At 37.2% G+C, this 24538-nt stretch overlaps 1 protein-coding gene across 5 annotated transcripts in view; it reads right to left on the bottom strand.

Moving 5' to 3' along the window:
- The window catches only part of LOC131067395 (probable E3 ubiquitin-protein ligase XBOS32), a 96038-nt gene that overhangs the window by 32702 nt on the left and 38798 nt on the right, over positions 1 to 24538 (bottom strand). For 4 of the 5 annotated variants that reach the window (XM_059221812.1, XM_058002371.2, XM_058002378.2 and 1 more), the window contains 2 exons: positions 23543 to 23686; positions 22464 to 22555 (listed from right to left, as the gene is read on the bottom strand). In XM_059221812.1, coding sequence (XP_059077795.1) covers positions 22464 to 22555; positions 23543 to 23686 — 236 coding nt within the window. Of the gene's footprint in view, positions 1 to 22446; positions 22556 to 23542; positions 23687 to 24538 lie in introns of all 5 variants that reach the window. The other variant, XM_059221811.1, reaches the window with a different exon arrangement.

Genomic DNA, 24538 nt, shown 5'->3' with positions numbered 1-24538 from the left:
CATAGGGTTAAGGAATTTTCATGTGAACTCCATCTTGACTCGACACTTTCTTGCTATCCACCAACACTTAGCCATATTTTCTTCCATTGTCTTTGAGCGGACTTGGATGTGGCATGAAGAATTCTTGCTTGAAGAAGAGCGGACTTCACTTGCCATTGGAAATCTTCCTAATACCATGGGTGGACTTAATGGCTTGTTTGGAAATTCCACCTGGTTACCATACTTAAACCAAAATTTCTGACTCTTTCCCTTCAAACTTCAAAGTGCTAACACTTAATCACTTTCTTAGCCCACTCCTTGGGCAGACTTTGCTTGATGCCAAGGAAGTTTGGGCAGACTTTGCTTGATGCCAAGGAAGTTTGGGCGGACTTTGCACGTGCTCAAGGAAGTTTTCATGGAAACTTGGAATTTTTCCAAGGAACAAGGAATTTCTTGATCTCGACTCCAAACTTAGCCATTTCTCATGATTTTCAATTAGCATTCTAGAAATTTTCCTTTGGATTTGAAAGTTTGTTCTAGATGAATTCTCCTAACTTGGCACTTCGCCTGACGCAATGACCACTTGTGATCCCGGAAAAAAGCAAAAAAGCAACTTTTTATTTTTAGAAAAAAGCTGACCGAAAAAGCAGGTTCCTGGATTGGCCCCAAAATGCCAAAAACAAAGCTTTCTAAATTTAGAAAAAAAGCAAAAAACAAAATTTCCTAAAAAATAGGAAGTTGTCAGAATTGACCCCAGGAAATTGCGATTTTACTCCTTAGACCTTTCTAAGCACATCCGTAACATTAGAACGTCCCTTTGACCACTATTCCTTATTTATTTTGGTGACTCCTTCAAAAAACTTGACTTGTTTGCAGAGGCAAGAGACTAGAGACAAACCCTAAGACACCAAAACATTACCCTAACAAAAAACAATGGGTCCCCATTTGCAATGGGGCGATGTGTGAAAACATCACAACAGGTTGCTACGATAGAGATCTTGGATCTAGGGCACATCATCAACACAAAGAGTGCAATGTTTCCTTTTGAGGATATACCTAAATTTTGCCCAAAAATAATAATTCCAACAATACAATTTATTTACAAAGAGTATTCTATAAATAAATTACACAGTTGCAATAAAACTTTGGGAAAATTGTAACTAATTAACATCTTACACAATTGCAATAAAACTTAGAGAAAATTGTAATTAATTAACATCAAGTATTATCATCATAGATAATCCCTATTGAAACACAATATCAAAAATGCATTTGGATCCATTTCGTCCCCTTGGCACACCAGCATGGCACACCATCTTGGGGTTGGCTTACTTGATAAGGGAACCAATACTAGTGCATCTCTCTATCAAACATTTCACATTTAATTCCAGATATGATTGTTTGTTGGAAATCAAAAATAATTACTAATATTTCTTGATGAATTGACAATTTAATTTAATAAATAAATTAAAGCTTCTTAATAGATTTATAAACAAATAAATAATAAATTCAACCATATTGCATACCGATCACTTTTCAAAATATTGTAGATAGCTGCTCTTTTTCTGAATTAAACTCAGAATAAGAATTTTTATTCGATGTCTTTTCTAAGAGTAGACCCAGCCTATTTATAATCCCCAAAATGGGTTAAAGAGTCACAAACTTGCAACTTTTAACAAGGGATACAACTCCTCCAAGTGATGTGTCCCTCTTTAATTAATCATTTCTTTTCAAAACCAACCGGTGCCTTTCCAAATGCATCTTCTGCCCTTCTCGATTGCTATTTGCTGAAGATAATAATAGTAATTAATATTCCTTCAAGGCACCAAACTTATCCATTATTACTTGCTTCCCTTTTTGGCGATCTTGCTTAGGTTGCTATTTTATTTTCTTACAGTGAGGGGCATGACAAAGGAAGTGTAGGTGTGTGATAACCCAACCCCCAATATGTAATATTTAAACAATGACAAATGACCATTTGTAATAAAAAAACCGTATCTAATGTTAGTATTTTTATTCTTATTATTATCACGCGAATGAGATGCATACGATATGAATATCAAAGCGCAATTTCTTTAGTCCAAATGTGGCAAGCAAGGTAATCGGTTTCAAACTAATCGATTTCTATTTTCGACGCCAAAAGAAGGATCTAAACCAAACGACGGGACTCTTCTATGGCGCCGAACCATTACAAACGTAACCCTAAACGTGATTGTTCAGGTGCATATTTTATATACCGATGACAACGAATAAGAGGGAGAAAATAAGCACGCGGAAGTTACAGAGGAAAATTGGGGGAAATCTGAGGGTATGCAGCGATAGTAAAGGAGGTCATCAACAACCCAGGTAAGTACCGATCCGCCCTTCCCTGCAACTCACACGAATGAGATTATAATGCAAAAATCATTACGATACAATAAGTTCATAGGTCTTAAGACTACAATGCATTCTTAATATATTCCAATACATTTATGCGATTTAAACTATAAGGCACTAATTAATACTTTGTGATACATTTATATGAGTAAAATATATAACGCACCTTTAATACATTACAATACATCCATACAATTTAAATACAATTCATACTATTTAAATTATAATACACTCCAATACAAAGAGCATCTATAATTAATGAAATTTGAGTTGCCTAAATTAAGTTCATTTACCTTCAATGGCTATATGAATATAAATTGAATTAAGGAATAAATGACTATGGGTCAATATACCCATGATTAAGGAAACTGAATAAATTCATAAGAAATTAATCTAATATATTAATTCAAATACACCAAATAATGGAAATAATGTTCAATACGAGCAAATGTAGAATGAATGAATAATCACACAAACGTTAATGTGCAATGGTTAGACGATTAATTTAAATATACAATGAAGTTAATTATTCACCAAGTGCATGTTAAGTTTAATATCCAAATATTATAGCAAAATCTAAATTCAATCCAATCAACAACCGAATCCATATTCTTCCAAATCCCCAAGGGAGATGGGCTGCTGGGGAGAGGCAGAATAAATCCAGTCAAGGGGTGCCCTAAGGGTGAAGACTCCTCCTAAGTCTGGGCTGCGAGCCCTAAGGACGAGAGGATTGAGTCAAGTAATCTGGGACCTAAGAGAGAACTGGTGTCGAGCTCCCTAGGTAAGCAAGAACCTCTTATGGGAAAAGAGACGGAATGGTTGACGATCAGGATTGAGCTTCAAGAGTTGTTATTAAATTAAGATTGAATTTACTTAAAACAAAATTATAACTTGGTTATTAATTGGTTATGCACAGATCTTAATTAGGGGACATTACAAGGTGGACATGGAAAAGATAAAAAGCAATTCAATACTAGCCTCCCCTAAGAACCTTGACATAGCTACGAGGACTACTCAGCCTTTGCAGCTACTATAAGTGATTTATTAAGGGTTTCTTCCAACTAGTTGGTCCCTTAACTAACATAAAAACGAAGGGTGCTTTCACATGGACTAAGGACTCATAGAGTGCATTTGACAAACTGAAAGAGGTATTGAGCTCATGTCCTATGTTAGCGTTTTGGATTTCACTCTTCCTTTCACATTGGAATGTGATGCATCAAGAGAAGGGATTGGGGTTGTGCGCATGCAAAATAAACACTCAACTACTTTTAAGAGTTGGAAGCTCACAAAGGTGGAAAGGCAATGCTCTGAATTTGATAAGGAAATGCTACCCATCATGCAGGCATTGGTCAAATTCAAGCAATAATTCATGGCTGGCCGAGTTGTGGTCAAAGCTAATCACATCCGTTTGAGATATTTTCTTAAACAAAAGGATCTAAATGAGTGGCAACAAAACTGGGTGAGTAAACTCAAAGCATATGGTTTTGATATTGAGCACGTCAAAGGAAAGAAGAATGTCATTGCTAATGTGTTGTCTAGAAGGTTGAATTTGTGTTCCATGTCTCAAATCTCCACATATTGGAAGAATGAAATCATTATAGCACATTTGCAACTAATGTATTGGAAGGGAAGTTGTCGGATGACAAGTACACCATCTGATATGAACTCATTTTGTTCAAGGGAAGAGTCTTCTTGGTGCCAAAGTCAAGGATAAAAAGAAGATTTTGTGGGCAAACCAAGATTATGAACAAATGAGTGGAAGGTTACTTGAAAAATTATGTTGTTGATCAATAGAAAACTTTGATCAAGTGGCTCCACTTGGGGGAGCGTTATTACAACACCACCTAGCACATGCCAATCAAGATGCCCTTGTTCATGGCTTTGTATGGATATGAAGCTCGAAGCTTCATTGATCTCATTTTAGCAAATTGCAGGGTACTAAGAGCAAGTGATGTGATCAAATAGAGCCAAGACATTCTAAAGTCACTCAAGAATAATCTCTAACAGGCTCAAAACCAACACAAGATGTATGTAGACATTCATAGGATCGAATGAACATTTGAGATTGAAGACATGGTGTTTGTAAGATTGCAACCATGTGTTGTGACGTATTCACACATCGCCCCATTGCAAATGGGGACCCCTACTTTTGTTGCTTTCTGGGGTTTGTTTTCTAGGTCTTTTAGGGTTTTGCCTATTAGCCTTTGCATGATGAGTGTTGCCAGAGGGATCAATGGATAGCAAGCTCTGCTCGAGCTAAGATGAGTCAGTAGATGGGTTTCTTTCCAGGTCTTCTTTAAGCTTGGTTTTGCTAATGGTGTCCAATTTGAGTTCCAGGAAGTTAGTGAGTGGTTAAGCAAATTTGGCTAAGACAAGGAAGGAATGAATCAAGGATCTAGCTTAGAACAAAGTCAAGCCATTTTGAGGGTGAATCGAGCCAAGAATGTAAATTTCGCTCCTGACCCTTCCAAAGTGTCCAGAGCGAAATTCATATTTCCTCTATTTTGCTTCTTAGCTTGACCAAGTTAGGAACTTCTAAGGCATGGTCCTCAAGATGATGAAAGCTAGCCTCAAATGAGGATTTCGCTCCTGACCCTTCCAAAGGGTCCAGAGCGAAATCCTGCTTTTTGCCTTCCTTTGGCATTAAAACCTAGTCTGACCTTACCTGGACCTAGTTGAGCGATGGAATATCTTGATAGTGAAAGAAGGAAGTTGATTTGATCAAGTTTGGTGGAGAATGAAGTGAACCTAAGTGAGAAGCTAGCCAAGAGTGGGATTTTCGCTCCTGACCCTTCCAAAGGGTCCAGAGCGAAAATCTCCTTAAACATCAAATTCTCACTTGTCAAGATTGAAAGATGAAGGATTTTAGTCAAGAAGATGAATTTCGCTCCTGACCCTTCCAGAGGGTCCAGAGCGAAATTCTTGAAAACACTCATTTTTCCTTTAGCAAGAGTCAAGACCAAGGTGGAGATGCATGAGGAAGGATCTATGTCTGCCTCCCAAAGAGGATAAAAATAGGAAAAGTCAAGGATCCAACCCAAAACATGATTTTTGCTCCTAACCCTTCCAAATGGTCCAGAGCGAAAATCTTTGTAGCTCTCATTTCCTTTCAAATTTTGACTAAGTGTTGGTTTCTAAGGCATGTTGGGGAATGAATTGCTATGTTCTTGCCTTGAGATGGAGTAGGATGATTTTGAAGAGCAAGATTTTAGCCTAAAAGGAAATTTCGCTCCTGACCCTTCCAAAGGGTCCAGAGCGAAATTCATCATAAACTTCATTTGCTACCTTGTTTGACCTTGAAACCTTCTTCCTTAGGTGGAAAATGATCTAAGTTTGCTTCTTGAAGTGGTTTGAAGTTTGAAAAGTGAGTAATCTAGCCTAGAATGAGATTTTCGCTCCTGACCCTTCCAAAGGGTCGAGAGCGAAAATCCTCTTAAAGCTCATTTCCTCCTAAGTTTGACCAAATTTTGACTTGCAGGGCATCTTGAAGGGAAGGATGGACATCTTGTGGCCTTTGGAAATGTTTGAAAGCATTGAAATGTAAAGGATTTTGGACCAAAAGATGAATTTCGCTCCTGACCCTTCCAAAGGGTCCATAGCAAAATTCCTAAAAACACATATTTTTCCATTGAAGGAGGTTTAGTCCTTGGTTTTTTATGGCGTGGATGGAAGTGAGATAGCATGTCTTTGCCTCTTGAGGTTGTTTTGAATTGGAGAAATGAAGAATTTAGCCCAAAATCTCGATTTTCGTTCCCGACCCTTCCAAAGGGTCTAGAGCGAAAATCTCTCTAAGATGCATTTCCTTCCTTATTTGACTAAAATTTGATGTCCAAGGCATGATGAGAAGGAGAATGAACATGATCTTGCCTTTAAGAGTGTTTGGTAGTTATGAAACTGAAGGATTTTAGCCAAGAAAGGAAATTTCACTCCTAACCCTTCCAAAGGGTCCAAAGCGAAATTCCTTACAAGCCTACCTTTTGACCTTTCTTAGGCTTAAAACCTTGTTCCTAGGGCGAAGAAAGGTGAGATTCTACCTTGCAATGAAGTTTCAAGTTGAAAGAATGATGATTTTTGGTCAAGAATGAGATTTTCATTCCTGGCCCTTCCAAAGGGTCAAGAATGAGATTTTCGCTCCTGACCCTTCCAAAGGGTCCAGAGTGAATTTTCTCAAAATCTCTCTTTGCTATCAATTTTGTGCTAGATGAGTGAGGGCTAAGGTAAAATCAAGAAGGAGATGCCCCTGAGAGTGACTTCAAGTTGCTAGAAATCATCGAAGTTGAAGGAATTGAGCCAAGTTAAGATTTTCACTCCTGACCCTTCCAAAGGGTCTAGAGCGAAAATCCCAAGTTCACCTACTTTCTTTGCAAGGCAAGATTAAAATTTTGATTTTTATGGCCTAGAGAGGAGTGAGGCGAGGTGTCCTAAGTCTTGGAGGTGATTTGAAGTTGAAAGGATGGAGAAATAACCCTAAAACAAGATTTTTGCTCCTAACCCTTCCAAAGGGTCCAGAGCAAAAATCCTAAATCTACATATTCCTTTCAAATTTGTGCCAAACCATGCCTAGATCAAGGTGAAAAATGCCCTTGAGATTTCCCTTGAGTTGGTTGTTGTCTCCAAAAATGATGATTTTGGGCTAGAGGAAGAAATTCGCTCCTGACCCTTCCAAAGGGTCCAGGGCGAAAATTCTTTAATCACTTTTTCTCCTTGCAAAATCAAGTCAAACTTGGGTTGGATGAGAGAAGAGAGGTGTTTCCTTCCCTTGTGAGGTGAATTCGAGATGAAATGATGGATGAACATGCTAGAAAACTTGAAAATCGCTCCTGACCCTTCCAAAGGGTCCAGGGCGAAATTGTGCAAAACCTATCTTTTCCCTCAATTTTATGCCAAATCTAGTGTGGATCAGGATCAAAGAAGGCCTTAGGAATGACTTTGACTTATCAATGATTATCAAATTTGAAGGAATTGGGACAAAAAGTGATTTTCGCTCCTGACCCTTCCAAAGGGTCCAGAGCGAAAATCTTAAAACCACCTATTTTCCTTGCAGGTCTAGTCAAACGTTAGGTTTTCATGGCTTGGATGGGTGCGTGGAGACATGTTCTTACCTTTTGAAGTTAATTGGTGTTGAAAAATGATGGAAATTGGCCCAAACCAAGGATTTCGCTCCTGACCCTTCCAAAGGGTCCAAAGCGAAAATCCTAGGATCACCTACTTTCTTTGCAAGACAAGTTAAAATTTTGATTTTTATGGCCTAGATAGGAGTGAGGCAATGTGTCCTTAGTCTTGGAGGTGAGTTCAAGTTGAAATGATGGAGGAATGAGTCTAAAACAAGATTTTCGCTCTTGATCCTTCCAAAGGGTCCAGAGTGAAAATCCTAAAACCCATCATTTTCTCCAAAATTTGTGCCAAGCTAGGCCTAGACCTAGGTAAGATAAGCCTTAAGATTGCCCTTGAATGGATTTTGGTCACCAAAAAATGTAGATTTTGAGCTAAAACAAGGATTTCGCTCCTAACCCTTCCAGAGGGTCCCCAGAGCGAAATCCTAGATAGGTCCTGTCCCTCGCCATGATTTTGAGCGAATTTTCCCTTTTAGGCCTTCCTGAGATCAAGCCAATATTGGCAAGTTGGGAAATGGGTTCAATGTGAGGGAGTCCAGATGAAGTGAAGTGAAGAAAATGAAGTTGGGTGTGAATAGGCAAGCAAAGAGTGAATTTCGCTCCTGACCCTTCCATAGGGTCCAGAGCGAAATTCATCAAAATCACTATCTCCCCTTTGTGTCAAGGCAAGATTTTGATTCCTAAGGAATGAAAAGACTGGAGGGAGGTTATTTAAGCCTTGCAAGATGAATTGAGCTGAAGGAAGTGTAAAATGAAGCCTAAAGAAGGAATTTCGCTCCTGACCCTTCCAGAGGGTCCAGAGCGAAATTCCCAAAATCACCTAGTTTGCCCATGAGGAAGGTCAAGTTGTGGATTCCCAACATTTGGTGAGGAGAAGGATAGCGTATGCTTGCCTTGGAAGGCATTTTGGAGTAGAGACATGATGGAATTTGTCCAAAGATGCAAAATTCGCTCCTGACCCTTCCAGAGGGTCTAGGGCGAAATCCTTTGAAACTACTATTTTTCACCTTGTTTGGGCCAGGCGAGGAGCTAATTGTGAGGTAATGTTGAAAAGAGGTCTAAATTGGCCAGGAATGCAAAATTTGCTCCTGATCCTTCCAGAGGGTCCAGGGCGAAATTCTTATAAAGCCTGTCCCTGGAATGAATCTTGAACAAACTTCATTTTGATGTCTTCTTGTTGATGATTTAAGGTGTAAAATACTATGTTGAAATGAATTTATTATGTGTCCTTAATCATCTTTTGGTTTGTCTTGCAGTTGAAAGAAGACCAAGCCAAGACAAGGACGACCTTCTCCAGTCCAGCATCATCAGGGACGACCTTCTCCAGTCTAGCATCATCAAGGACGACATCTTCCAGTCTAGCGTTCCAAGGAAAGGTACACCATCCATCCTGCACATTGAAGACAAAGGAGGTTAAAGCAAGGGTTCGTTGAAGAAGCAAACAGTTTCAAAAGAGTTAATTAAAGTTAGCTTCTCAGCATCATCAAATTGAGCATCTACCAAGTTACAAGTGTCAGACAAGGTGGCATCCCAGTCATCACTCCTCCAGTCGGATTGGTCCACCTCAGCGTGTCCAGATTCAATGTACCTGACTCATTGGAGATGGCACAAACTTCGATGTACCTACCCCGATTATCCATTGGGTCGAATATTCCAAAGAAGACATGTGTCCAAATAATGCAATTATTTCATTGGCCAGAATTGAGTTGTTTTAACAAACCCTAATTAGGGTTTGCATTGTAAAATCTCGGCCATTGATCTCAAGTTGATCTGAGCCATTGAATTGTATTGAGGGCACTATATAAGCCTTGGCTCCTCATTTGTAAAGGCGAATGGTTAGCTTATAGACAATAGGGAGAAATTAGTTGATAGTCAGTGAATAGGTAGTAGAATAGCAGATAGAATAGCAATTAGAGTAGACTAGGAAGAGAAGACAAGACATTGTTGCCTTAATTGTAAAGACTTCCTTTGCATTGAAGATATGGTGAAATATGTCCTTTCGTTGCAATATGCATGGTCTCTTGTTGAATCTTCATTTTAGATGATAGATAATTAAATTGAGTGAAAGAAGTCATTGAATGCACCTATGTGGAATCCGTCTAATCCATACCACTAGCCTCTTACTCATTGTAAGTGCGCCCTGCATGGTCAATTGGCATAAAATGAGCTTAATCTCAAGTCGTTACACGTCTATTGTTCATGCATTAACTTGAATGATGATCAATATCTGAAGGTGTCCAATTTGAATATATTTGAAGCATCCCCCAGAAGATCGCACTGAGTTGGTGTTGAATTGTTCAACTTGATGGTGAGACCCAGCCCAGTAGGACTCCACCTAGTCATTCATCCATCTTCTCGCATTCTAGGTAGTAGAGTAGACTTCCTAAACCCTGCATCTTTTGCCATTTGTTTGTCTTCCAGTTAGTAAATAGGACTTGTAATTCCAGCAAATCAGACGTTCAGGTCATCGAGTGTAAGTCCCCTTGTGATTCCAGCAAAATCACATCATACCACAAAGAGCTTATCCACGAGTAGAGATCCTACATAACAAAACCTTGGAGTTGCCTCGACTGATCCTTCGGCGAGATCTTCAGCAGTCGGGAAACTTTATTCAAGAGAGGATAAGGTACCTTTAGGTATTTTATTCTGTGTTCGCATGTGCATAAAAAACATATCAACACCATGCAAACAATCTTCTTTAAAGGCAAGTGGATCTGAGAAACATAAGCCTTATTTCTACAAACCTTACAGAATTTTGAGGATTGGTGAAGTTGCCTATGTGCCAGAGCTGCCATAGAGAAGTAAGATTCATAAAGTGTTACATGTATCTTGTCTAAAAAGGCACTAACAAAAATATTATACTATCAAAAGAGTTACCTCTAATTGATGAAAACAACAAATTGGTTTTTATTTCCAAAGCAATCATTGATGTACAGGAGAGGAAACCAAGAAATAGAAGTGTAGGCATCTAGAAATGGTGAATGCTTGTGGTGTCATACTTTAACATGTCCGTGTTACCTTCTTTTAGGGTTTTGCACTTGCTAACATTTCCTCTATGTTACACATTTGATTTTTATCATCTGTTAACATTGTGTCATTCTTTTGCATTCTTTTCCTATTCAAACCCATTTTCTCGAATTTGAATTAGGTCTTCTCGATGTCAATCTCAATTGTCGTTTCATGATCATGCTCAACTTTTAATGTTAATCAGACACCATTTATCATTTTCAATCATTATCAATTTCTATCAATCTTCATCGATTCAACATTGATCCCTATCAATTATCAATCATCATTTATCATTGTCAATATTTGTCAATTTCCATCAATCCTTGTCAATTTTGATCGATTTGTCATCAGTCCCTATCATTATCAATTTGGTTAATTTTCAGTCCTTATCAATCATTTTGTTGATCATGTTCATTATCATCGTTCTTAATCATGGCATCATTTAACCTAATTCATTTTTCATTCTACTTCAAGTTTAATAATTCTTTAATTATTTCTCCCTTTTATACCTTTTCTATCTAGGGTTTAATAATTTTTCAGTTATTTATCCCTTTATCCTAACTAATTTGTTTTAGGATTTATGAATTAGTTCATTATCCTAATTCCCTTTTTCCTATTTTGCAATTAAATATTATTTATTTAGTTGCCTAACTATGAGATTTGTGGGAGAAATTAATAAATAAATATTTATTAATTTATCCCCCACTTCTCTTTTTTAGCGTTCCACTTTCCTCATTTTCGAATGGCAATTTTACCTCCACAATTCACTCATTTTGTCATAAAATGACATAGCAATTTGTCATAATTCCTTGCATAGCAATTTGTCATAAATTCAACATAGAAATGCCAATTTTGAATTCAATTGCCTCTTTTGAATTTCTCATTCCAATTTGACGCCTTAACCAATTTCTCTACAAATTGAGCCTATTTCTTCATCATTGACATCCACATTTTGAGTAACTATATGTAATCTTCAAATCTTATCGCCCTTGCTTTCAACACATTTGCAATTTGGAGTTTGAGAGCCAAATACCATTTGATTAGAGAAGCAAGGACAATGGAGGTGATCATTTCGAGCATATGAAGGATGGTTTGCATTTGCTTATGTTATTTCTTTGTTTATGCTTTATTTTTGTACCTTCATTGATTTGGGATTTATGGATTTTATTAAATGCCTAACTTTTCCTCTCACAAGAAGCACCAAGAAGTAATTGATTCAACAGAAAGATCTTCCGAAGGAGGATGCAATGTGGGAAGGCCTGTGAAAATCAGATTCACTAGTAAAATATCTTAGTTTATTAACTGAGGGAAGAGATACATTTATAGGAATTACAAAATATCTTAGCTATTAAAGAAGTTACCTACTTCTAACTACCTATTACTGTAGACATTTAAGATGTCTAACAGCCAGTTACATTATTGTCCATTAACACTAATAATATAAAATATAATTCTAACACCCTCCCTTAATGGTCAATCTATCAAAAACACCAAGTTGCCCCTTGAATTTTACAAACTTATCCGGGCTCGGAGACTTGGTGAGAGTATCCGCAGTCTGATCCGCTGTCGGAACATACTGCAACTGAACTAATTCGTCTTCTACCAGCTTGCAGATGTAGTGACAATGAAGTTCGACGAGGAAAGAGATGTAGCTGACAGCGAAACTGATGTCAAGTCTAGTGGCAGTGAGATAGATGAGGCTGCCTAATAGCTGTCTGAATTTTGTTTCATCTACTGCAGATAAATCAGACTTGGCTGATAACTTAGCCCTTTCTCCATAGGTGTGGAAGCAGGTTTACAATCCTGCATTCGAAACTTATCCAGCAAACTGTGGGCATACTTGGACTATGAAATAAAGATACTGTCATCAGTCTGCCACACTTCGACACCTAAGCAATAATGGAGAAGCCCCAAATCTGTCATGTCAAAAGCTTGGCACAAGTTCTATTTGTTTGCGGCAATCAAATGTGTTGAATTTCCAGTAATGATCAAGTCATCCACGTAGACACAAGAAAAAGGATCTCATCACCAGAAAGTTTGACATACAGATTAGTGTCAGAGGGACTGCATTGAAAACCATGTTCAACCAAATACTGATCAATCTTGAAGTGCCAAGCCCGAGGGGCTTGCTTCAGGCCATAGAGGGCTTTTACCAATCTGCAAACCTGATGTTCCTTACTAGGAACCTTGAAGCTGGTTGAGTCATATAAACTTCTTCCTGCAACTCACCATTGAGAAATGCACTCTTAACATCCATTTGGTGAAGTTTCCATCCAAACTGAGCTACAATGGCGAGAAGAAGACGAATGGTACTCATCTTGGCAATAGGAGCAAAAGTCTACTCGTAGTCAATGCCCTCCTGCTATGTAAAACTCCAAGCAACCAATCTGGCCTTGTACTTATCCAAAGTACCATCTACATGATACTTGACTTTGTCAACCCATTTACAGCTGATAGGTTTCTTCCCAAGAGGCAAATCAGAAAGAAACCAAGTGTTATTCTTCAGAAGACTATGGTATTCTGTCTCCATAGCCTTTTCCCACTCAGGAATGCCTTTAGCCTCGGAATATGTTTGGGGCTAATGGATGTTGTGGATGTTGGCCATAAGTGCAAGGTTGACTGTATTTTGCTGCTTTCTCTTTCTACGAGCGGATCTGCCCTCAATAAGCTCATCATCATGAAGATCTTTGATAGTCTTGGCCCACCATTTAGGCTTAAGGGTAGAAGTACCAACATCTGGCATTGGAGGAACAACATCACCTGGAATTTTTGGAACAAAGTCATCTAGATGCGAATCCTGTGGAAAATCAGGTGGTGTTGGATCGGTAGATTCCTCATCTTTAGAGTCAGAATGCTCTGAAGCCCTCCCATCATGGGAACCAAGAGGAAGACGAACACCAACATCAGGAGTCTTCACAGATTGAGTCGCAGGACTAGGAGTAGTAGAAGGCATAAATGGACCAGTAGTTTCATCAACCACAACATCGCGACTAAAAATGAGACGATTTGTCTCTACATCAATCAACCTATAGGCCTTGTGGTTGTTGTTCTAACCAATAAACATAAGTGTTTGGCTCTTTGAATCCAGCTTAGCACGCTTAGCATCTGGAATCCATACATGAGTCGTAGAACCGAAGACTTTCAAATGGCCCACTTTAGGCTTGCGTCCTGACCAGGTTTCTTCGGGAGTCATCTTCTTATGGCATGTGTAGGTGACCAATTTAGCAGATAGACTGCAGTGTAAACTGCTTCAGCCCAATGTTTATTAGGATCATTTCTATGTTCTATCATAGAACGAGCCATTTCAGTAATGGTGTGATTTCTACGTTCAACTACACCATTCTACTGAGGGGTGTATGGTGTGGTGAGTTGGCGTTTAATGCCATGTGTAGCACAAAATGTAGAGAAGTCATTGGAACAAAACTCCCCCCCATTATCTGACTTTAGAGTGACAATCTGAGAACCGGATTCTTTCTCAACTAAGGCCTTAAATTACTAAAATGTAATGAACACATCTAATTTATTTTTCAGAAAATACACCCACATTTTACAACTGAAATCATCAACAAATAACAAGAAGTACTTGCAACCAGTAACAGATGGAGTGTTCATTGGCCCACATGCATCAACGTGAACCAATTGAAGGACCTTTGGGGCTTGCCAAGAATCACCATCCGAGAATGGTGCCCGATGCTGCTTCCCAGCTTGACAGGCTGCACAAACTCCATGATTTTGTGGTTGGATCTCAGGTAGACCAACAACCAAACCCTCCCGATATAACTGAGAGAGATAGTGCACGTTTAAGTGCCCATAACGTTGATGCCAAAGTGTTCTGATGGATGTACTCTTAGCAACCAAAGCATGCTCTTGAGAATCACCGAAATCAGCTAGTCTATACAAATCATGATCCTCAAGTCCCATAGCGATTGTAGTGTGAGTCTCCCTATCAACAATGTTGCAGATGGACGAACTGAAGATAACATCTAATTGGGGAGAATGCCTCATGATCTGACTGACGGAGAGGAGATTATGTTCCATGCCTTAAACATAGTAGAAATCAAGAAAAATTAAATTTCTACCTCCTGAGTGAATCTGGACAGTGCCCTTACCAGCAACTGTGTACTCTTCTCTTCCTCCAAAGATTACTGAATCCAAAAATGGTTCAAATTTTGTGAGCCAATCCCGACGATGAGTAAAATGCCATGAAGCTCCTGAATCAATATACCAAGCAGAAGAGTGTACTGGATCTGTTGTTCTCTTGGCCATAAAAGCATAGAAAGCAGATTCTTTCTGCTCAGAGTGTTCGGCAACATTTGCTTTCCATTGAGACCCTCCCTGCTTCTTGTGTTCAAGAGCCAATCGAATTCAACACTCGGCCTTCATGTGACCAAACTTGTGACAATAATTGCACTGAACGTTCTTCTTCTTCTTCTTGTCCTGAGAAGAACCAAAGCCTTTCAGCTGAGAAGATTGAGCCTTCCCTTTGTTCTTAGCAGAAGATATGGTAGAGAAAGCTTGCTTGGTGGAGGGAGAACTAGTACTGCTTCCAAACTGTTGTCGCCACTGATCTTGTTGTAAAAACTTGTTATAAAGATTGGAAAACTTCAAATCGACATCAGTGGAAGTGATATCGAGTGTTTTGATGAAATGCTCATACGAGCGTAGGAGACTCTTCAGAGTAATGACCACCATATTTTCTTCCTCCATTTTTCGACCAATAGCTTCCAGTTGGTCGTGAATATCCTTGATCTTTGTCAGATGCTCCTGAAGAGATGTTTTCTCATCCATCATGATCGTGAAGAGCATATTCTTAAGAAAGAATGCTATGCTCTTGTCAGAGGTTTCATGAAGACTCTTCAAATGATCCCATATTTTCTTTGCAGTTTTGTCGAATGGTACCTAAGGTAGTTGCTCATCGGTAACAAAGTTTGATGAGCATGACGGCTTCTCGGTTGCGCTCATCCCATTTGTTTTTATCTTTTCCAGCAGTGTCTGGACGTTGAGACGTGCCTAGAACAACTACATCAAGACATCGGTACTCAAAAATCATCAATATACGCTACTTCCAAGTGTTGTAGTTGCGGCCATTGAACTTTTGGCTGCTTTCGAGCATAATGTTTGTCAGCGATGCCATCACGTACCCCAAGATCGAACTAGTGAAGGCACGAATGCACGAAAACCAAATGATGAAAATAGAGGGGTTTTAGAAACAAATTCTACAAGTCGAATTCAGAGGCAAAAACTGAAACCTTGGCACGGTTTTTGAGGCAGAAATTTTTCGAAAGACCAGGAAAAATCTGATGACAACCCAGTTCAGATCTTGAAAAAGCCACAAAGATTCTGCAAATTAAAAAAAATTGACTTGAAACGAAGGAGATAATCTCAAAAAATCCTAGCATAGTTTTCGAGGTAAAATTTTCAACTAACCCAGAAAAATCCAACGAAGACCCAAAAATCCTTGCGAAAAACCCAGAAAGAATTTGCAATCAGAATATTTTTTCTGAAAATGAAGGGTCAAATCCGCGGTCTCAAAAAACGAGGCATGGAAAACGATGCACCCAGAAAAATCCGACGACAACCCAATTGAGCTCTCGAAAAACCCACAACGATTTTGTAACCGGAAAAAATTTCGCCTTGAAACAGAAGGTCATAACCCTAGGTGAAAACAAATCTGCATACACAAAAAAATCTAATGGTGACCCAATTGAGGTTTCGAAAAACCCACCAAGAATCTACAATCAAAAAAACAAATCGCCTTGAAATAGAGGGTCAAAACCCTAGGCGAAGTTGCAGAAACCCTAGGTCGTTAAAAAACGTGCAGATTTTCTAAGAAAAATAGGTTTCGTGCCCTAGCTCTGATTCCATGTGAAAATCAGATTCACTGGTAAAATATCTTAGTTTATTAACTGAGGGAAGAGATACATTTATAGTAATTACAAAATATCTTAGCTATTAAAGAAGTTACCTACTTCTAACTACCTATTACTGTAGACATTTAAGATGTCTAACAATTAGATACATTATTGACCATTAACACTAATAATATAAAATATTATTCTAACAAGGCCCACATATATTGGAACATCCAAACCTACAATTTCTTGAGGATAAGCAATTTTAAGCAGAGCAGACTTAAAATGTCCCATTTCTAATCAATTTAGGTCTATAATTGTGTCTTCCTTACTTTCCCTTCCCAGGTATGCCTTTTCTTCCAATTCTACTCTTCCATTCCACCTATTAGAGTTTTAGTATGCCTTTTCTTCCAATTCTACTCTTCCCTTCTACCTATTGAAGTTTTGAATTTCTCCATCTTTCCATGCCCATCTCAACCCCCGACACCTTGTCCTTTAGTTGAGTCTTATCTTATGGCTAACCCCCAATCCCTAATATTTCTCACTATGTTTTCATTTTCGGCCTAACTTCCCAGCACACATCATATTGTTTCCAGTAGTTTGTTTTTGGTGCCATTGTTTTCAAAGCAAAATCTTTCCTGCCCATGACAATTCAAATTTGAAGTTATTCGTTTTGGGCACTTCTATTCGAGCATAGTAATCCTACAACAAAAGCCTAGTGTTTTTGAAGGACAATCTCATACAAGGTCCCTATTTGAGTTTCATTGGATGCAAACTCCAACTGCATTATATTAATCCAATTTACCACTCTTGTTGGTATGAATTTTCTGTTGTGGTTAATGATATTGCAGAACTATTTGAATGTAACACAGCCATTAGTTTAATAGAACAATCAATTATAAATGCAGTTATTTGTTGTTCATTATGATAAGAAGATAGTAATGTCCCCACCAAAAAATTTCAACAAACTTGCTATTTTTCTAATTTTTGGCTCACGGGCATTTTGTCAAACAGTTGGTAGGAAATTGAACTTTGTGTATATATCAACTATGCTCACAAAAATATTTGACAAGAATAAAGATAACTGATTTTTTTTATTTCTTAAGCAACTTAGTATAAACATAATCAGCAATACAAATGATTTCTTGGAACATTCATTACACAACCAGCAACACTGAGATTTCAACAATAATTGATAAAGAAATCATATAATGTTCAAAATATACTAGCTGGCATAATGTCAAGATACATGAAGTTCATTAGAAATCTGAATCTAACCTTTAACTGCTATTACAAGCATTTTGGAAGTGAAACATTTCAAGAATAAGATCTTCACAACCAAGATTCAACATAATTACACAAGATCTGATTTTTGCAACATATTATAGGATTATGATCCTTCTAACCAAAGATGGACTGCTGATATCCTTCAACCCTTGGAAACTTTCTACAATCAGCTAAAATACCTCCTTCATAATACTACTGTTGAACAAATCTTTAAGCTGTTATTCTCATTATTTCATTATCAGAAAAGGTAATTGCAAGTCGTCCCTCCTCATCTAAATGTTTAATAAGTTTTGGCTTAACCAAAGAATTCACTGATGAAAAAAAAGCATGTTGCAACCTCGCTAAGTTAAACTGATCTATCATATATAAACCATTCCCCACTTCTTCCAAAAATGCAAAGTCGATCAACCTTTGACTATGGCAGGTGTTCAAATCTCTTACCTACTCTATAAAGTTTCTTTCCCGCATCTTCTTAACTGAATAATGCCATGCTTCACAACTCAATATTGTCATGCAGGTGCAACAGCTGAATTGTCTATAACTAAAATTTAACAATATGTAACTACTGGTCACTTACTGGAAGAGGACTGAATATGAACTTATCAACTGATAACCACACAAGCTGGCAAGAAAACAAGCTCTAATACCACTGTAATATCCGAAATAAAATATTTTCTAAATTTTTGCAATTGTGATAAATAATCAAGCATGCTTTGATACCATTGTAATGTCCCCACCAAAAACTTTCAACAAACTTGCTCTAATTTTTTTTATTTTTGGTTCTCAGGCATTTCATCAAATAGTTGGTAAGAAATTGAACTTGTATATATCAACCATGCATAAATGTTTGACAAAAATATAAATAACTGAAATGTCTTGTTACTTGAGCAACTTAGTATAAACATTATCAACAATACAAATAAGTTCTTGGAAATTTCATTACACAACTAGCAACACTGAGATTTCAAAAGTAAATGATATGAAGATGATAGAATGTTCAGAATATACTAGTTGGCATAATGTCAAGATATATGATGTTCATTAGAAATCTGAATCATAACTATTGTTACAGTCATTCTGGAAGTGAAACTTATTGCTACTGCAGCTTAAACATATCAAATACTGCTCACAACTGCTGTAGGCTTCCAATAAGAATCTGAAAATACTTTGCAACTTGAATATACCCCCAACACTGCCAATATTTCCACTTTGTGCTCGATATAAGTAAATGATAATGTAAATAGGGAACTGCCAATTGATTCCAAGATCCCTGAATTTCTGATTTGTAACAATATGCTTAGGCTTAAATCACCAACTTTACCAATTGTACAAACTACCAAACAAACCCTTGATGCTAACAGCAATCCTTATACAAGTTCCAAACAGCAGATAAGCTATGCACTAGGGTTTTGGTACCCTAAACTCCCTTTACAACCTTCACAAGTTGAGTGCTTAGCTCTCCCAAACACCTTTGTCTCCCTTATTCAACTTTCCAATCGGATCTAAACCCCCATATAACATAAGCTGCGATTCTTCACAGTTCACAACAAGATTCAACACAATAACGCGACACTTCAATAATGAATATAACTAAATATTGGGCAGTTGTAAATGTAAAATATGAAACCCTTGTTTGGAATGCCTTATCCAAATGCTTGCAATATTCGCACTAACTTTCAACACATTCCACAAATTTACTATTTGGCCACAACTCCTTCAGCACTTATACAAATTTGGAAAAGTATTGCTTTATTTTCCCACAAATCTTCAAACATCTATATTCAGCTCCTCTGTGAATCCTGAGCGAATCCACCACAATATATTTCATGCATTTAAACACAGATCATGATCCTGATTGAACCACTCTATTGGCTAGGGAAGACTTCCACTTCCGAAACAAACCTACTCAACCTCCACACTAGGGTTTCAAGAATATGCAAAATACCAAGAATGCTTGCTCTTCTCAAAACTCCCTTTATAGGCACTTTTAGGGTAACTAAAATAATTTCTCCTTTATTTCACTTTTCCCTCGACAATAAAAATAAATTGAATTTTCAAACTCTTTTAATTTGATATTACATTTAATCTTTATTTTCTAAGTCACTTTTAATATTCTTTTTTAAAACAACCTTTTAAATCACCAGTGTGTACCCCATGCCTAGTATTATCACTTTTGGCCTTTTAAAAACAACTTATGATGTTGGCCACCCTTAAAAATAAATAAATAAACATAAATTTCCTTTTAATTTTTTTCTAAAGTGACCTTTTTATTTAACTTTATTTTTAGGCCCAGCAATAAGTCATTTTTATTTCTCTCTAACAATTCGCTTTTTAAATAATTAAATATAAGTTGTCTTCTAATTTTCCACTTTACGACAACTTAAATATTTAATCATTTAATTATTTAATTTTTTTTTCAGCAACCACAAAAGTTACGGAAAATAATAAAATGAACCAAATATGAATTATGACCACACCAATATATTCTTAAGTTCTCATGATATCAAACATTATGAAAATCAGTGACTTCCAAAAATACCAAACTTCTCTAAGAAGTATGAAGAGCTCCTAAAATGTCAAAGATACATCTAGAAAGTACCATTGGACTCATCTTGATCTCCTAAACTCATTACCACTATCAGAATTCCTATCTAATAAAGTCGGTGCTCTCCAAGATTCTTGGAAATTTCCAAGAATGCTGGAATGGACCAAAAAAAAGGACATTACAAAGATCAGGAGTTATTTTTTTCATTTGTTGTTTGAAATGCAATGATATTGCTAACACATAAATAGTAGTTTTAAATCGGAGTTAACTAAGATCTAACTGAATGCTAGGGCTGATAGTCTTGTTAATCAAATATTAAGTGTTTGTGGAAGGTTAAGAATTGGATTTGCATTATTACCTTGGGACATTACAAAACATTCAAGGGAAGAAGATTTCAAAAACTTCTTCCCCAGCTTTGCCCATACCTATAGAAGTGATCACGAGGAAACATCCCACAATGCAAAGAGCTCAATGTAGCTCTTGCATGCAGCAGATGTTTCTATCCTTAGCTATAGTGAAGCCATTGAAAACAAGGTCAACAAACTACAACTTTGTGAATGAAGTGTGCATGTCTTTAAGCTACTATTTTTTAAGAGATTCAATCTCCAGATATGAATAATTAATTTCTTCTTCCATGGATGATAGTTGAAGGTCCCCTACTTGGGAAAAACTTGGCTCTACATCTTCTTTCTCTGTGTGGTGGTGTGAAGGAGGATGAGAGTGCCAAAACATCTTAAACCTAAATAAATGTGTCTAACAGTAAGCAACATGAGGTCAAGCCTTTACACTCTAATACCAATGTCCAATTTGTATCTGAGATCAGAGAACAAATTTGTAGGTGGCAACAAGATTATGAGGCAACACAAATGGAGATGGGTTTTGTGTCCATTTGGTGCTTGATCATGTGGAAGCTTTATAAGAGAAACAAACTATAAGGAGACAAAGTATGCATTTGGTGTGAGGAATGTTTTGTTTTTAATTGATATTTTGTGAATGTACAATATGCTATAGGAGTGATGGCAAGAATGCATATTCTCATGACTAAGTAAGAAGAAACATCTACCTAGCTTTCTTGAGCAGCCTAGAGTACAACCGAACAAGGCCAAATGATGTGGCAAAGGCTCACTAATTAGCAAATTAGATTACAAAATGTACAATGATGTGTATTTAAATTTTATAAAATAGGTTGTTAGCTAAGTCTAGCACAATATGCTAACAAGTGCCATGTGTGTGGTACACTTTCCATATGTCCAAGACGTGCCAAATGTCAGATCTATGTGGTACCAATTGTATGGTACAAACATGTAGAGCAGATGTTGCTGGATGGTGAATGCATATGGAGCTGAACTAAACATATTGATGCAAGTGCATGTGCTACCCATGTGCAAGTTGTTCACAATGTCGAAAGGTTGCAAAAGTTGACAATATTATTGTATAGAAGTGCATACTCATAAAGTTGAGTGATGCATTGTCTTGTGTAGAGTTGCTCGGAGTTGTTGGGATCAGTGTTTGGGTAGGTGTACAATGATGTGTATTTAAATTTTATAAAATAGGTTGTTAGCTAAGTCTAGCACAATATGCTAACAAGTGCCGTGTGAGTGGTGCACTTTCCATATGTCCAAGAGGTACCAAATGTCAGATCTATGTGGTACCAATTGTATGGTACAAACATGTAGAGCTGATATTGCTGGATGGTGAATGCATATGGAGTTGAACTAAACATATTGATGCAAGTGCATGTGCTACCCATGTGCAAGTTGCTCACAACGTGGAAAGGTTGCAAGAGTTGACGATAATATTGTATAGAAGTGCATACTCATAAAGTTGAGTGATGCATTGTCTTGTGTAGAGTTGCTCGGAGTTGTTGGGATCAGTGTTTGGGCAGGTATGCATGAATCCATTCTATGATTCTCATCCATGCATGAAGCATCTTGACGCTATGCTATGTGTGCAAAGGAAGATTGTGGCATGAAAGAATCTTATATTGAGCCAATGCGTAGGAGTGCGAGTTGCACAAAATTGCGCATCGATCATCCTTCAAACTCTCATTAAATGCCATGGTCAATTTGTATTGTAGTGACTACTTGTTTTAACATTAACTGTTTTTATTGTTTCCTCACATCCAAATTTCTAAGCTCGTATTGGAATTTTGTTTTTCATTCTGTAAGATAACTATGAGGATGATTTTTTATCATAAAGCAATGATAGGAATTAACCAAAGTCATTATTTCTGTTTCTATAATTGCAGAAAAACAGTAAAGAACTAATTCATCAAGTTCATTACAGTTTATAGATAGCCACCTTCAGCAGCAACAGTGCATCTCCGCTCAAGACAAACGGCACATGGCTCAACTCCTACAGGCACTGGCTCTAAATTTCTCCATCCGCATTCCCTGTAGAAAATTAAATACATATTCCATCAGAGATCACCATGTCCTTTCTAATAAGAGCAACAAAATTAGAAATCTGATGAGTGAAGGAATTAAATAAAACATGAATTGTAATTTGAACTAAAAGATAAGAAGGTGTATAGCAGGAGTGAATTTTCTCTCTACTAATTAGCTTTTTCCTTTCTTTTGTTTGACTCAACAATTTTGAAGACATGGAAAAATTTAGGTTGTTTGTAGTCCCGTTCACAAATGTCAGGAAAATTTTCATTATTAAACTTTAAGACAATTTGTACAAATACTTTCAGACAAATGGTAGATGCCACTGTCTCTAGACACTAGAACTATGTCTTCCTGAGTCCTGATTATTATTATTTTCCTTAATTGACGTTTTATGGTACACTACAAGGTTAATTATCATTCATAATTTTCAAAAAAATAATCTGTAACAGTACAGTCAGAGAATGGATCATTATAAACCGTTAAGCATCCAGCACCTAAGTTAACAGGTCCTTTGGTTTCAAGTTACATCTGGACATGTTGCAAAAAGGACAATATTGTAGTATAATGACAATAATGTTAGAAGTCATCATGCCATTCCCAATCTAACTGCAACCATAAGCTCTCATTCCTCAGAAACCTTCGCTTGAAGAAATGAAGAGGTCTGACAATTAAAACCAACAGTGAATTTTGAGATCAATAAAGATTACAGAACATTTTGCTCATTCAACATAGGGCATAACATACAGAAAAAACCTTATACATTAACATATAATTTATAGTGATTTATACAAATTGTGATTTCAATGAGCAAGTTCATGATATTGTTTTTCTGAATGTTTCATTTCTATGCAGGTAAAACCAGTGACAAATATACATCTTCAACGCATGAATTGAACAGCCTCCTTCCAAAAGGAACAAGCCTGAATATTTATTATGATGGTGAAGTACCCTTGAACAGTTAATGTCAGCATGGAAAATGAATGTTCATACCTGGCAATTTGCACTATGCTCATGAGAGGTAGGGCCAGATATCTTGATGGAGGTAAACATGGTAGAACAGCTTGTGAGCCATGGGCTAGCAGACCTTCAAGCCACTGTCTACGCCAAAGGCGAGCCACTTGCAGTGGTGTCCATCTTTACCAATAAATACATGAAATTCACCATTAGCACTCATCACAAATTGTTCTATCTGAATGTTGAATAATTGCAGTTTACAGAAATATTACAAACTATTTAGATATATGTCCACTGGAATCTAACACACTACAACAAATTCAAAAACACCCACATTGATTCCTTCAAGAGGCAATTAAGAAAATCACTGAAAGAGTTTTTAATAGTTAAATAAATCTCAATTTGCATCAATCTACATCTCTGAGAAACTTACACTGATGATCCCTTCAGATTCTGCTAAACAAGCTGTGCTTTTCTAACTTATAGTAATTTAGGTTTTGCTTAAATTTGGCATTCTACTCACTGTGAGCAGAAACTTCTGTGAAAACACATAAGTTCCATAAGTTTTTTAAACTTGCTTGAAAAGAATTCATAATATTTCCAGTGTTTCCCCAAAGAAAATGCCAATGATCCACATCATATCTGATGTTTAGATTATATACCACATGTCATCCGTGTTGTCAAAATTTGGCCTGGGTCTGACATGCCACTAAGTATGCAGAAATGGAGCATATTATCATAACCCTGTGATACCAATGCCGATTGAGTTAGCTTTTGATGTCCTTTACCATGCAGCATCTCTCTATTTACTTTTTTTTCCTGTTGACACATCAATGGTGATATCATCCTCTTCATCATTTGTCATCAATTGTAATGGGGCAAGCCATGTTAAATTTATTGTGACCAGTGTCAAATTCTGATTCTAAATTTTCTGAGTGACAAATCTAGAGAGATGTCAAAGAAAGCATGGAGAAGGCTATGCCAATATGCATGTTTAGATAAAATTATCCATGGTCTTCTTAGGCATAGGAT

Source organism: Cryptomeria japonica, chromosome 5 (genome assembly GCF_030272615.1).
Source record: "Cryptomeria japonica chromosome 5, Sugi_1.0, whole genome shotgun sequence".
Classification (NCBI taxonomy): Eukaryota; Viridiplantae; Streptophyta; class Pinopsida; order Cupressales; family Cupressaceae; genus Cryptomeria; species Cryptomeria japonica.
Note: the sequence above shows the minus strand (reverse complement) of the source record. Positions and strands in the feature narration are given on the sequence as shown.